General features: G+C 43.3%; 1 protein-coding gene across 3 annotated transcripts in view; it reads right to left on the minus strand.

Annotated features, from left to right (window-relative positions):
* The window catches only part of myo3a (myosin IIIA), a 148626-nt gene that overhangs the window by 59139 nt on the left and 75538 nt on the right, over nt 1–13949 (minus strand). For all 3 annotated transcript variants that reach the window (XM_089125473.1, XM_089125471.1, XM_089125472.1), the window contains 3 exons: nt 13006–13151; nt 512–577; nt 42–197 (listed from right to left, as the gene is read on the minus strand). In XM_089125473.1, coding sequence (XP_088981599.1) covers nt 42–197; nt 512–577; nt 13006–13151 — 368 coding nt within the window. The remainder of the gene's footprint in view (nt 1–41; nt 198–511; nt 578–13005; nt 13152–13949) is intronic.

The following is a 13949-nucleotide window of genomic DNA, read 5'->3' on the forward strand; positions in this document are numbered from 1 at the left end:
AATAACAGAAACCACTAATGCTGATATTTTTGTCTTATTACCTTGTTTTCTCAATAACGCCCATTTGCTGGTTGAGGTCGATTAGCTCCATCAGCTGCTTCTGCAACATCCTCTCACGGCCCACAATCTGTTTGATGAAGACATGCTGAAGAAGGTCAAACACATTGGGTCTGAGCTCAAAATCCTTTATCAGACACCTGAAGGGGACACAATCGAAAAATGGGAGAATTTGTGCTGAAAAGTCCAAGATGTCACATCAAATGGCAAATGATAACGACCAGATTCAGGAAAAACACAAGCTAAAGGCTGCTGAGAGTAATTCAGTCACAAACAATCTGGTAAAACAGTAGGCGGTTCATTGGAGTATGATGAAGCTTTAAGAGAAGCTCATAAAACACAATCGGTATAGAAAAGACTAAAACTAACAAAACTTTCGCAACCATTAAACTTCATAATCTATGTCCATCAGAGGCAAATACAAATAGAAATGCACTTAATCTGTGTTACTCACTTGCATACAAAATCTTTAAAATCGTTTGACCAGAGCTCCGGTTGATGTAGGGTGGGTGGTGGATTTCTGTTCAGAGAAAAACAGATAAATAAGCAAAGAAACGTGTGAGATGAGAATTGAGGAGACAACAGCTCACAGGAAATTGATCCCATTAATATCAAAAGGGAAAAACATTCCTCACTTAATAAGATTGTTAGATTTCTGTTTCAAATTTTCTGCTGTTTAGATGAATAATTTTAATGGTCCTAATAAGCATAGTTATACAATACAGTATACGCAAAGAAAAATGCATATCTGCAGTGCATATACTACAAGAGAGACCGCTGCAAACTATCACTTATGTCGGTGACTTGAAGAATTTGAGTTTAAAGGTCAAATTAATGATAAACAGGGATGTAAAAAAATATATAAATATAAAACTATGGGGCTATTGAATGTTTGATTCTGATTGGTTGGTGAAGGTGAGCAGTGGAGTGCAACACTATATAGAAATAGATTTTGAATGATAACTTATAAACCTTTAAAGAGAGTCCTTCTGTGAGCTAAGAGGTTGTGAATCAATGGTATTTGTCTCCGCTGAAGCCGCCAGCCCACATTATTTCAGCTTATTTTTAAAGATAGTTGTGTTTAATGGGAATTCTTTGTGAAAAACTACATAACCCATGATGCTGTACAGAAAACTACACCTATACTGTGAGCTATTTTCATAGATATCTATATAAAGGCTAGATGTCTTAAGGCAGAGTTTCTATCGTCATCACCGGCGGCCATCTTGTCACAGGTAAGCTGATGTAAGATGAGTGGTCAACACGAACACAAATACTCGTATCTCGTTGAAATCTTGACGGATTTACGAACGGTTTGGTTTCTTAAAAACATTATTAACGAGACTATAATTATCTGGATGATTATTTATTTATACACTTATTATTCATAAGTGTGCTGTGTCATAACTACATCTCTGACGTTTATAACAAACCAAACTGTTTGAAAATCGGTAGAAAATTGAGCAAGTTATGGTTATTTCAATAGTACATGTACCATTAACACAATGTTACGAGTGAGCGAGCTGCCTGTGACAAGATGGCCGCCAGGTGCAGACGTCGACCTACATTGGCCAGCAGCGTGGACGAGATATCAAGCCTTTATATAGATATCTATGGCTATTTTGGCATGTGTTGCTCTCTGATTGGTGTAATTTTCTGTACAGCATCATGGGGTATGTAGTTTATGTGGCGGCTTCAGCAGAGATACCATTGATTCACAACCTCTTAGCTCACAGTATAGGCCAAAATAGCCATTAAGCTCCGCCCAATCTCATGAAGCACTGCGAATGACAAAATGTACAAAATCAACATTTATAGACCCTTTTATGCCCCTTTTCCACCCAAAAACAACTGGTTCGGAACTGGTGCTGGTTCAAAGTTGGTTCGGAGTTGGTTCAACTTGCGAACCCGTTCAGAACCTGTTTGTTTTTCCACTGACTAGAGCGCCCAGGGAATGACGTCGTTACGTCACTGTGTACGTCGCTAGAAACACTTGCAAGTATATAGCTTTGGGATTATCTCTAACTCGTGTACCAAGAAAACTTTAAAAACAATTGAAATATGTAAGTCTTTTAAACTTTTCGTTTGATATGTAATCTTTTCTGATAAATTATGTACTCCTGTCTTTTTTCATTCCATTTATTTGTTCTATATCGTGACTGTTTTCTTCTTTGCTTAATGTTTCAAATAAAATAAATAAATAAAAATGTTTGCGCCAACTTCAAGCATAACAATTACAAAGGTGGACTCCATCGTGTTTCTGCAGTTTCTCTTGGCTTTGCAATGGTCAGAAAATATGTTTAGAACACATCTAAACCCGCCCCAGCCCCCGACGTAAACATGACGTGGTAAAAGAATGGCTCTAGTCCAGCAAAGAGTTGGTGCCGCTTTGGAACCAGTTTTCCCGGCCGAGAACCGGTTCTTTGGCTGTCGAAACACAAAGAACTGGTTCGCGTGCAGGCACCGGCTCTGAACCGGTTCTCAAAATGCTTTGGTGGAAAATGGGCTATAGTTTATTGGCTTGGTCCATGGCTTATAAATATAATGCTTTAATGAAGACTATTTTTAAATTGCCTAGGGGAAAAATTCATGGAAAAAAAAAATACTACTTAACATCACCATCTCAACATGTCATCTCCAAACCGGCGTGATTACTTCCAAACAGATGGAAAATGGACAAATTCTCTTAATGTTTCGATCCAATTTGTTTTGTAATCACTGTTCCTTCGTTGGCCAGAGGAGAACTGGCCCCTGACTGAGTATGAGTTCTCCCAAAGTTTTTTTCTCCATTCAATCACCTGATGGAGTTTTGGTACCTTGCCACTGTTGCCTTGCTTTTGGCTTGCTTAGTTGGGGACATTTAATATTCAACAATATTATTGATCTGTGTTGTATTATTTTCATGTTATCACTGTGAAGCTGCTTTGATACAATCTGTATTGTAAAAAGCGACACACAGACACAAACACAAACTTCTTGTCAGCGCTGCACCGCAACTTTATCAGTAAAATAGTTCCGCTACTAAAAAGCTATGACATTTCTCAGTAGTGAGGTAGTAACTGTTCTTGAAGCAGATAAACTTACAGCTTCACTATTAGCAGAAACACTGCTGCTGGACACACACGCTTAATCTCTCTTTCTGTCTCTGTGTCACGGTAGGTTGCTGTACTAAGTGCACGATGAAAGGAGTAGATTACAAAAACAGCATTTATTGAATCCACTGAAAAAACTCGCAGGAGGATAAACACAATAAACACAACCATGTTTAACACTGACGATAACGGACAATGAACCGAGGAAACTGAGGGCTTGAACACAGTTAGAGTAATCAACGGAAAACACAACAGATGTGTGGGACTAATAACAACCAATGCAACTAACTAGGGAACACAGGCAAACTCAAATAGACGAGAACAGGGAAAATAGAACAAAAATTACACTACACGTGATACTGTAATACTAACTGAATTAGTCTGACATTAGTCCAACACACAAGAGCATTTTAAGGACAAATAATCTGACAAATGTCTTCAAAATAAAACATTTGAACAATGTCTTGAGATGTGGTAACCCTAGTAAAAGGGGCCACATCACCACCTCGAGTGTGCATTATTTTTTAACGGCCATTCATCAAGTATTCCTTACATGATAATAAAATAATAAAAAACAATAATATATTATTGTGATTCTGTATATAGTATAATTAAAATATTGCTTTTTTATTAAATTATAAACAAACAAAAAAATAAATATATTAAATTATACTATTTTACAGTAAAATAACAATACAAATACACTGTAAACTAAAAAGTAATAAGTTGACTTTACTAGGAAAAGCTGTGGAAACTGATTGCCTCAAATTTTTCAAGCAAATTAGGCCATCGTTTTTGACTTGATCCTACTCTCTACTTCTTTGTAGAGTTAACTTGTGGATTTGTAGAGGTTACCATAAAACTTGAGTACGGGTAACTTAATAAACTCAAGTTTAGTCAACTTACAAATTTAAGTTGAGATTTGTAAGCAGAACGTAAACAAAACAGTTCATTTAAAGGGGCACTTGGCAACTATTTCAACTTAATAAAACCGTTTAGAAATCATTTGAATGGTTCAATAACCTGTTCTGGAGAGAATGGTGGCTTTCCCCGCTCCCCCCAGCGTTCCCAGGCGGAAAACCACCCTTGCAACATGAGGACTAATGTCCCGGTAAGTTGGAAATAGAAGTCTCGTGAGAAGCGAGAACGAGTGAGAACAAGCGGGAAACACAAACTGCTTTATGGCAATTCGACATAATTCTATGATACCGTGTATGATGTATAACCCACTCGTTAGACATACAGTAGCTCCACACGATAGAATTGGCCGGTTTCGATAATAACAGAAGCACATGAGCAGATAGAGTAGTTCCCTTTCGTAGTCACTTCGAGTTACGTCAGAAGTGACGGAGATTGGGGATTTCGCATAGAAAGCCAATCCTCTTCGAGTATTAAAACACGAGCCAATGGCATGCAATGCCTTGGGGCTGCGGAAATTTGCATAGCGTACTCCGCCCTACTCCGTGAGTATAAAAGGAGGAAGTGAACGCAACCGCAGTATGTTTTCGCTTCGGAGCCAAGAGAACCTCTTCACTCCTCAAAGCTGATTCAAGACTCTTCGAGACGAGCGTCCTCTTCAGTGTTGGTGTGACGGCGGTACCCAGCGAGATTCTGCATTGCCTGCGATCTGTGCAGTGGTTTGCCAGACTTTGCGCTTCTCCCTGGTAGCCTCAGCGCTGAAAGAGTGAATTTCTCTCCTCTCTGTAAAAGAGCTGCACGCGGCACGTCTTTTTAAAGATGGTTCGCCCGTGCCCTTCTGGATGTGGTAGATTTCTATCGTCATCTGATGGTCACGAACGCGTTCGTGGATGACTCATGTTCCTTCTGTGGGAGCATGACCATCTCCACACTGAGGTCGCGGCTCAATGATCTCACTAGAGTGAGAGCCCCGGTCCCCCCTACTCGATCGGCTTCCTTCACGAAAGGGGGCCCGTCGACCCGGGGACCGGGCGATCTAACGGTGACGGTGTGGGATAAAGCCCCGACGATTCCTCGGGCCACACCTCCCGCCTCAGTGCGTGAGCCAGCGGGCGCTAGTTCGACTCGGTCGGCTGTCTCTTCGGCGGCACCGGCTGCTTCGAGCAGCGCCCCAGATGATGATGCGATGTCTATCACAGCATCACTAGGCGGGCTTGATTCCTCGGGAGAGGAAGATCCGGCTGCGTTGCCTCCTTCGGGAGTTCCAGCGTTGTCCGCGTCAGATCCCGAGATGACGGCCATGCTGTCTCGAGCCGCTGGGAGTATCGGGCTAGAATGGAAACCTCCATCCTGCCCCGACCTCTCACGGATGGATAATTGGTTTTTGGACAAGGCTGCCGCTGCAAGCCACGGCCGACTCCAATACCTTTTTTCCCCGAGCTGCATGCGGAGTTATCGCGCTCTTGGGGGGCTCCTTTGTCCACTCGAGAGCGCGATCTCGACTCCTGCACGCGTGCCAGTCGACCCGCCACGCTGCCCCTCCGGGGGGACGTCTGTGGTTCACATGACCCCGTTGGCTCACTTCCTGGAAGCCTGGCTAGCGCTTCCCGGGGTATCCCGCTGGGTCATCAGAACGATCAGATTCGGCTATGCGATTCAGTTCGCACGGTCTCCTCCCCGCTTCAGGGGAGTTCGCTCCACGATAGTCGGTGGCAATGCCCCAGTCCTGAGAGCGGAGATTGCGACCCTGCTGGCGAAGGGTGCAATCGAGACGGTCCCTCCAGCCGAGGTGAGGTCCGGGTTTTACAGCCCCTACTTCATTGTCCCCAAGAAGACCGGTGGGTTACGACCGATCCTGGACCTGCGCATTTTGAACCGTTCTCTCCATCGACTACCGTTCAAAATGCTCACGGCCAAACGCATTTTCGAAGGTGTTCGGTATCAGGATTGGTTTGCAGCAATCGACCTGAAGGACGCGTACTTCCATGTGTCCATCTTACCTCGACACAGACCGTTTCTTCGGTTTGCCTTCGAGGGCCAGGCATATCAGTACGCCGTTCTCCCATTCGGGTTAGCTCTGTCCCCTCGCGTCTTCACGAAGATCGTCGAGGCAGCCCTTGTTCCCCTTCGCGAACACGGGGTTCGCATCCTGAATTATCTCGACGACTGGCTGATACTAGCACACTCTCGAGCTCAGCTTTGCGAACACAGAGACTTGGTGCTCCGGCACCTAGCCCGTCTGGGCCTTCGGGTCAACCGAGAAAAGAGCAAACTTTGCCCCGTGCAGAGGATCTCTTTTCTCGGCGTGGAGATAGACTCGGTCGCCATGTCCGCGCAGCTCACGAACGAGCGCGCGCACTCACTGCTGACTTGTCTTCGTCAGTTCGAGGGCAAGAGTGCGGTTCCACTGAAACTTTTTCAGAGGCTCCTGGGGCATATGGCATCCGCGGCCGCGGCAACGCCGCTCGGTTTGCTTCATATGAGACCGCTTCAGCTGTGGCTTCGCGATCGAGTCCCGAGGTGGGCATGGCATCGCGGCTCGCTCCGAGTCCCAGTGACTCCGGCATGCCGGCGAACCTTCTTCCCGTGGTCGAACCTCAGCTTTTTACGGACGGGCGTCCCTATTCAGCGAGTTTCCAGGCATCTCATCGTCTCCACGGATGCATCTACCACGGGTTGGGGTGCCATGTGCAATGGGCATGCAGCCGCCGGCTCCTGGACGGGGGCCCTGCGCCTCATGCACATCAATTGCCTCGAGCTGCTGGCAGTACGGCTCGCCCTGCACCGCTTCAGAGCGTTGCTCAAGGGCCAGCATGTGCTTGTCCGCTCAGACAACACTACGGCTGTAGCGTACATCAACCACCAGGGGGGTCTACGCTCGCGCCAGTTGTCGCAGCTCGCCCGCCACCTCTTGATATGGAGTCAGAAGCACCTGAGGTCCCTTCGTGCAGTTCACATTCCTGGAGACCGGAACTGGGCAGCCGACAAGCTGTCTCGGGTCCGTCCTATCTCCGGCGAGTGGCGACTCCATCCCCAGTCGGTCCAGCTGATCTGGAAAGAGTTCGGGGAGGCACAGATAGATCTGTTCGCCTCCCGGGACTCAGCCCACTGCGCCCAGTTTTATTCTCTGACCTGGGGCACTCTCGGTTCGGATGCGCTGGCGCACAGCTGGCCACGGGGCCCACGCAAGTATGCGTTTCCCCCAGTGAGCCTCCTTGCACGGGTGTTGTGCAAGATCAAGGAGGACGAGGAGCAGGTCTTGCTGGTAGCCCCCTTTTGGCCCACCAAGACGTGGTTCTCCGATCTCATGCTCCTCGCGACAGCACCTCCTTGGCCTATTCCTCTGAGACAAGACCTACTCTCTCAGAGACGGGGCACTCTGTGGCACCCTCGTCCCGATCTTTGGAGGCTGCACGTGTGGCTCCTGGACGGGACGAGGCAGGTTTGAGTTCGCTGCCACCTGCGGTGGCGGCAACCATCACTTCCGCAAGAGCGTCGTCCACGAGACACCTTTATGCGTTGAAGTGGAACCTCTTCGTCAATTGGTGCTCTTCTCGCGGAGAAGACCCCCGGAGATGTCCGATCAGTGTCGTGCTTTCCTTCCTGCAAGAAGGGTTGGAGCGCAGGCTGTCGCCCTCCACCCTTAAGGTCTATGTCGCGGCCATTGCCGCTTCTCATGAAGCAGTGGAAGGTAAGTCCTTAGGGAAGCACGACCTGGTCATCAGGTTCCTGAGGGGAGCGAGGAGGCTGCATCCGCCTCGTCCTCCCCTCGTACCCTCTTGGGACCTCTCAGTAGTTTTAAGTGCTCTGCAGAGGCATCCCTTTGAGCCTTTGCAATCAGTAGAGTTAAAGTTTCTGTCCATGAAGACAGCACTCCTGGTTGCATTGGCCTCCATCAAGAGGGTGGGGGACCTGCACGCATTCTCCGTTGACGAAGCGTGCCTGGAGTTCGGGCCGGCTTACTCTCACGTGATCCTGAGACCCCGGCCTGGATATGTGCCCAAGGTTCCCACCACTCCCTTCCGGGACCAGGTGGTGAACCTGCAAGCGCTGCCCCCGGAGGAGGCAGACCCAGCCTTGGCACTGCTCTGTCCGGTACGTGCTCTCCGCACCTATGTCGACAGGACGCAGTGTTTCAGGACCTCAGACCAGCTCTTTGTCTGTTATGGAGGGAGCCAGAAGGGAAGGGCTCTCTCAAAGCAACGGCTGTCCCACTGGATAGTGGATGCCATTGCTTTGTCTTACCAGCAGCAAGGCCTTCCGTGCCCCCTTGGTGTGACGGCCCATTCCACTCGGAGTGTAGCCTCCTCTTGGGCTTTAGCGCACGGCGCCTCGCTAACAGACATCTGCAGAGCTGCAGGCTGGGCGACACCCAACACCTTCGCCAGATTCTATAATCTGCGAATTGAGCCAGTGTCCTCTCTCGTACTCGTTCCGGCCGGTACTGGACCCGCTCAGGTGTCTTCGCTTGCTCGCCACTCCACTCCCCGGACTGGATAAGTGCGATATTTCCTCAGTTCTTCCATTGAAGTCTTGAGTCCTCCAGCACCGACGATGCGGGCACCACTGCTGTTGCTCTGGATGCTAGCTAGGTGCCTCCATGCGCACGGTTCCCCTTGGTAACCGTCTTATGTGTATTATCCACTGTAAGCCTCTCTGAGCATGTGTCTTCCCTTGGCAAGCCATCTGCCACCCCTGGAGTTTAAATTATAGCCACCTGCGGTTGGTACTCCAGTGTTCCATATGCGTTCCTATGTGGCCATATGTGTTCATAAGTCCTCCCTTCGGTAGGCAACTGGTAGCATGTCCCCTTCGGGATATGTTTCCCAGTGTACCTTGGTAATCCTGTGTCAAAGTCGGATAAAAAAAAAAAAAAAAAGAGATAAAGCTCGGGGGTTCAGTCTTTCGCAGGGCACTGGAAGACAGCTTGAAGATGGCGTGATGGCACAGACCCCCAATCTCCGTCACTTCTGACGTAACTCGAAGTGACTACGAAAGGGAACGTCTCGGTTACGTATGTAACCCTCGTTCCCTGAGTAGGGAACGGAGACGTTACGTCTCCCTGCCACTTCTGCTGTATCGCTGGGTAGAGGCCGAGTTCAGTCTTGGCTCCTCAGCGAAGACATACTGCGGTTGCGTTCACTTCCTCCTTTTATACTCACGGAGTAGGGCGGAGTACGCTATGCAAATTTCCGCAGCCCCAAGGCATTGCATGCCATTGGCTCGTGTTTTAATACTCGAAGAGGATTGGCTTTCTATGCGAAATCCCCAATCTCCGTCACTTCTGACGTAACGTCTCCGTTCCCTACTCAGGGAACGAGGGTTACATACGTAACCGAGACGTTATCTATGCTGGTTTCAGAACAACAAGTACAATATATCATATCCACACAAAAAAAAAGTGTATGTTTTGATTTTATCTAATAATTACACTTCATGTTAGATTTGTTTGGGTACTGTTTCACTGAAAAGCCACCATTACCCATATTTATTGAGATATGTTGTAGAATATGTATTTCTATTTATTACTTCAGATACTACTGCATATTTGAAAAGTGTTATTCACCTTAAATCAGTACCCATTTTGTGTCTCAAGTGTGTGGGATGACGTGCCCCACAGCAGGTTAAATGAACTGTATCTTTTTTCTTTTTTTTTTCAGGGCAATAACTAATGAATAACTACTGATGTTTTGTAGTGATGGCTGGAAGCTTTTTGTCTATACAGAAAAAGAAAAAAAAAAACTGAAAAAATATTAAATGGGGTCTCGATTATGTTTTTATTCAAGGCTGAGGTTGCACAAGTGAAACAACATTTTCAGTAATTTTGTGTTCTTGTGAAAAGCCTTGTCCATGAAGGCTGCCAGGAAGCTTTTCCCTGTACATATAAATAAGTAAGGAGATCGACACTTAAACGGTGTCACGGAGGACCTGACAAGCATTCCCTGCTGTGGAACAATAGAGCTAATTAGCCATCATTTGGTGTCCTGGTGAAGGGTGCTATTAACAGAGGGAGAGCAGGGTTGAGGAGGTGTACTCCAGCCCAACGGCTATTGCGTCAGGAGCGCGCTCTGTGCCTCTGACAGCGATTCATTACCCTAATGGGGGGGGCATACATCTCTGCTTATCTCACGCTGCACCCCACACAAACAGCTGGTGTCAATGGAAACGTCAGGAGAAACGCTTGGACTATTAAAATGCACCCTTATCCAACACACAGCAGCATAAAACAAAAAGATTACAGATGAAAACAACATGCCATCTGCAATTTAAAGCACAATGTGAAGAGCACAGCATTCAAAACCCACAAGACAACAGCAGTAAAGTAGGCTGGGATGTGTTTTTGTTCTTGTTTTGGTTAATCATGTTGCTGCAAATGATCAATTACATACCAAACTTACCAAATTGGGGGTACATTTTTGAAGTTTAAAAAAAATAACTTTTCTATTTTAATATACATTCCTTTGATGCAAAGCTGAATTGTCAGCATCACTGTTAGACCTTACCAGGTGTTTTACAGTAAAATACTGGCAATTTACTGTAAAAATGCACTAAAACTCAAGTTAACTAAAAATACAACTTATAAGTTTTAGTGCATTTTTACAGTAAATTACTGGCAACAGTGTTGCCAGTATTTTACTGTAAAAAACCTGGTAAGATCTAACAGTGATCATTACTCAGTCTTCAGTCACATGATCCTTCATAAATCAGTCTAAAACACTTAAATCAGCTCAAAAACATCTCTTATTATCAATGTTATGTTGCTTCATGTTTTGTGTAAACCATGATCTATCTTTTCAAGATTCTTTTATGAATAGAAAGCATTTATTTGAAGCATTATAAACGTCTTCCCTTAGTTTTTGTTCTATTTGCACCTGTTCACGTGTCAGTGGCATATTCATTAGATGTGTTTATTTCTGGTTCATTTTGGCTTTTAATCCACTGTCCACTGGCTAAATGTGTGCATTCCTGGTTTGCTTTGTTGGTGGCAGGGGGGCTGAACGCAAATATGTTCCATGGCTCGAGGCTTAGTCTGCTCTAATCTGGGTCACACAAACCTAACACTTAACATGCCATCAGCATGTGCCACTGGCCTAGTGCAGTTCAATGGGCACCAACTCTCAAAGCCTGCAGTGCCACCGTCATACCAGATCAACTCTGATTCTCCCCAAGACAAAATCATTCAACATAAGAGACATGAGTTCAAATCTGACTAATGCAAACCTGGCTGAAACATGACAGTTCTGCAATAAAACGGGGATCTAAAAAAGACACATATGGAGTGGCAAGATTTAACAGAGCACTTCCCAAAACAAAGACTCACTTTGATTTTGGATTTTTTTTCAGCAATAAAAAATTATCTGATTTAAATTAATATTAGAAACATTACACTTTATTTTATGGTGACAGTACCATTGTACTTACTCAAAAAACTACTGAGTAATATTAGTTAACTACATGTATTTACTATAGAGCTAGGGTTAGGGGTTGTTTAGGGTTAGTTACTGGTAATTATGCATAATTTACTGTAATTACTCCAGTAAGTACATGCAGTAATGTGTACGTCACCGTAAAATAAAGTGTTACCAAAATAGATATTAAATATATATATGTTTAATATAAATGTAAAATATGTTATAATAACAATCATTTTTTCATAAATATATAAATGTAATCTGAACTATAAATCTTTACTGCTCAAAATATCCCATATTTATATTTAATATATAGAAAATATTTTCCAAAAAATAAAATACTTTTTTTTTTAGCAAGGATGCATTGCTGATCAAATGTGACAGTAAAACAACAACAACAAAATTACATTTCAAATAAATGCTATTCTTTTGAACATTGCATTCATAAAATAATCCTAAAAAAAGGAATCACAGTTTCCAGAAAAATATTAAGCAGCACAACTGTTTGAGCATTGATAATAATCAGAAATGTTTCTGAAGGATCATGTGACGCTGAAGAGTAAAGTATTGATGCTGAAAATATGAATACATGAAATTAACATAGAAAAGATTTATGTTAAAAAATCATTTTACATCATTATTTTAAGTAATACAATTTCATAAATAGAGTTGTTTTTTTAATAAATAAATTATTTTTTTAATTTAAATAAATGCCAAAAAAAGTAGACGTACAGTAGCTGTAGAGATGTACTTACAGTAGATGTACTTCACAGTAGATGTACTTACAGTGCACTTACCTAAGAAAGTACTGGGTACTAAGGTAACTGCATGTGTTAAGGTTAGGTTTAGGGGTAGGTTTAATTAGTGCCTTATAAGCCAGTTATTGTAATTGCTAAAATAAGCACCTTTATGTAAATGCAGACCTGTGAAATAAAGTGCTAGTGTGTATCCAAATACAAAAAAATACATTTCAAAATGAATCTTGAGTTAAATATTTTGAGAATATACAAATTTGAGATTATAATGACTGCGTTCCATTTTTGTCACATCGCATCGCTCATAATCAGTCTGGATGGGTGAGGGGTGTAAGGTGTGTTTTTTCTTATAAGCAGGGAACGGGAACATTAGAGAGACCCAACAAAGACAGCCTGCAGTGTGTACATGAGCAGTCAAAAACATTTCCACACCGCTCTGTGATTATACCCCCCCGCCGCCACCCAACCGCTCAATGAACGGATGCTGTATGTGTGTGTGTGTGTGATAGAGAGAGAGAGATAGAGAGGTGTATTAGAACACAAAAGAGCTGCACATGAATCTGACATACATTAAAGCTGCTCTAACCTAAAAAAAAGCCCTAAGAATGAACATATACTGGTTTCTGACAGCTCCAAGGCCCAACTATACAGCAGTGTCATCCATCTCTGTGCTAAAATCACAAATTATTCCAAACGGCGATACAAACGTGACTCTGTGGACTGTGAGGTTCCTTTGTGTCTGAATATCAAAAAGTGTCATAAAAGTGTCACCTTGGAATTTTGAAGAGAGCTCTCATTGGATGAAGCTCAGCGAGGGGCGGGTCTCCATCACCCAGCTCTATGGCAGTGATACCCAGAGACCACACGTCACAGCGCTCGTCATACGTGGAGTCGAGCTGCTGCTCACACGCGATGACCTGGTCAAATATACAAACACATTCATTACTCAATGGACCCTGACTGCTGAACACAGTAACCAGAGTACATTACAAAATGCAAAATTACAAAAATGGTGAAGAGCGTATTTGGTGTAATTTGTATATTTTACAGTACACACTTCCGCTTTACCAATTTAAATGCTTATTTACTTATAATAATGTATAGTATTTATTATATTTAAAACAGAAATAGAAAAATGTCAATAAAAGCCAGTTTTTCAAATGTGCAGTGATGGATAAAATGTATGAATGGTCTCCCTTTTAATTAATCATTTGGAATTTTGAATTGCAATTTTTTTGGTTACACTTTATTTTAAGGTGATGTAGTTACATTGTAATTAATCAAATAAATACGGAGTAATATCGATAATAAACCATAGAGTAAACCAACTTATATTACTAAAGTAATTAACATGTAGCAATGTATAAAAATAAACATCCCTTGAAATAAAGTGTTACCTTTTTTAATTAAATTCAAAGATATTTTACACAGGTAATGACATTCTGGGAAATTAAGCGTTCTTGATTATATAATTTTTTTGAACATGTTAATATTATGACCTTATAATAATTACATAACTATGCTTAATAGTATAAAAATTACACAGGTATATTACACACTTTAAAATTCATACAAATATAGAAAATATCAATATAAATAAAAAAAATGTATTAAACTGGATGAGAGAAATTAAATGGATCTAAGGCAAAAGAGCTACAAATAAATAATTTTTTTCTGTATAAAATGATGAAAAATGGTGATTACACTATTTTAAG

The sequence above is a fragment of the Pimephales promelas genome, chromosome 22 (genome assembly GCF_988280905.1).
Source record: "Pimephales promelas chromosome 22, fPimPro1.hap1.1, whole genome shotgun sequence".
Classification (NCBI taxonomy): Eukaryota; Metazoa; Chordata; class Actinopteri; order Cypriniformes; family Leuciscidae; genus Pimephales; species Pimephales promelas.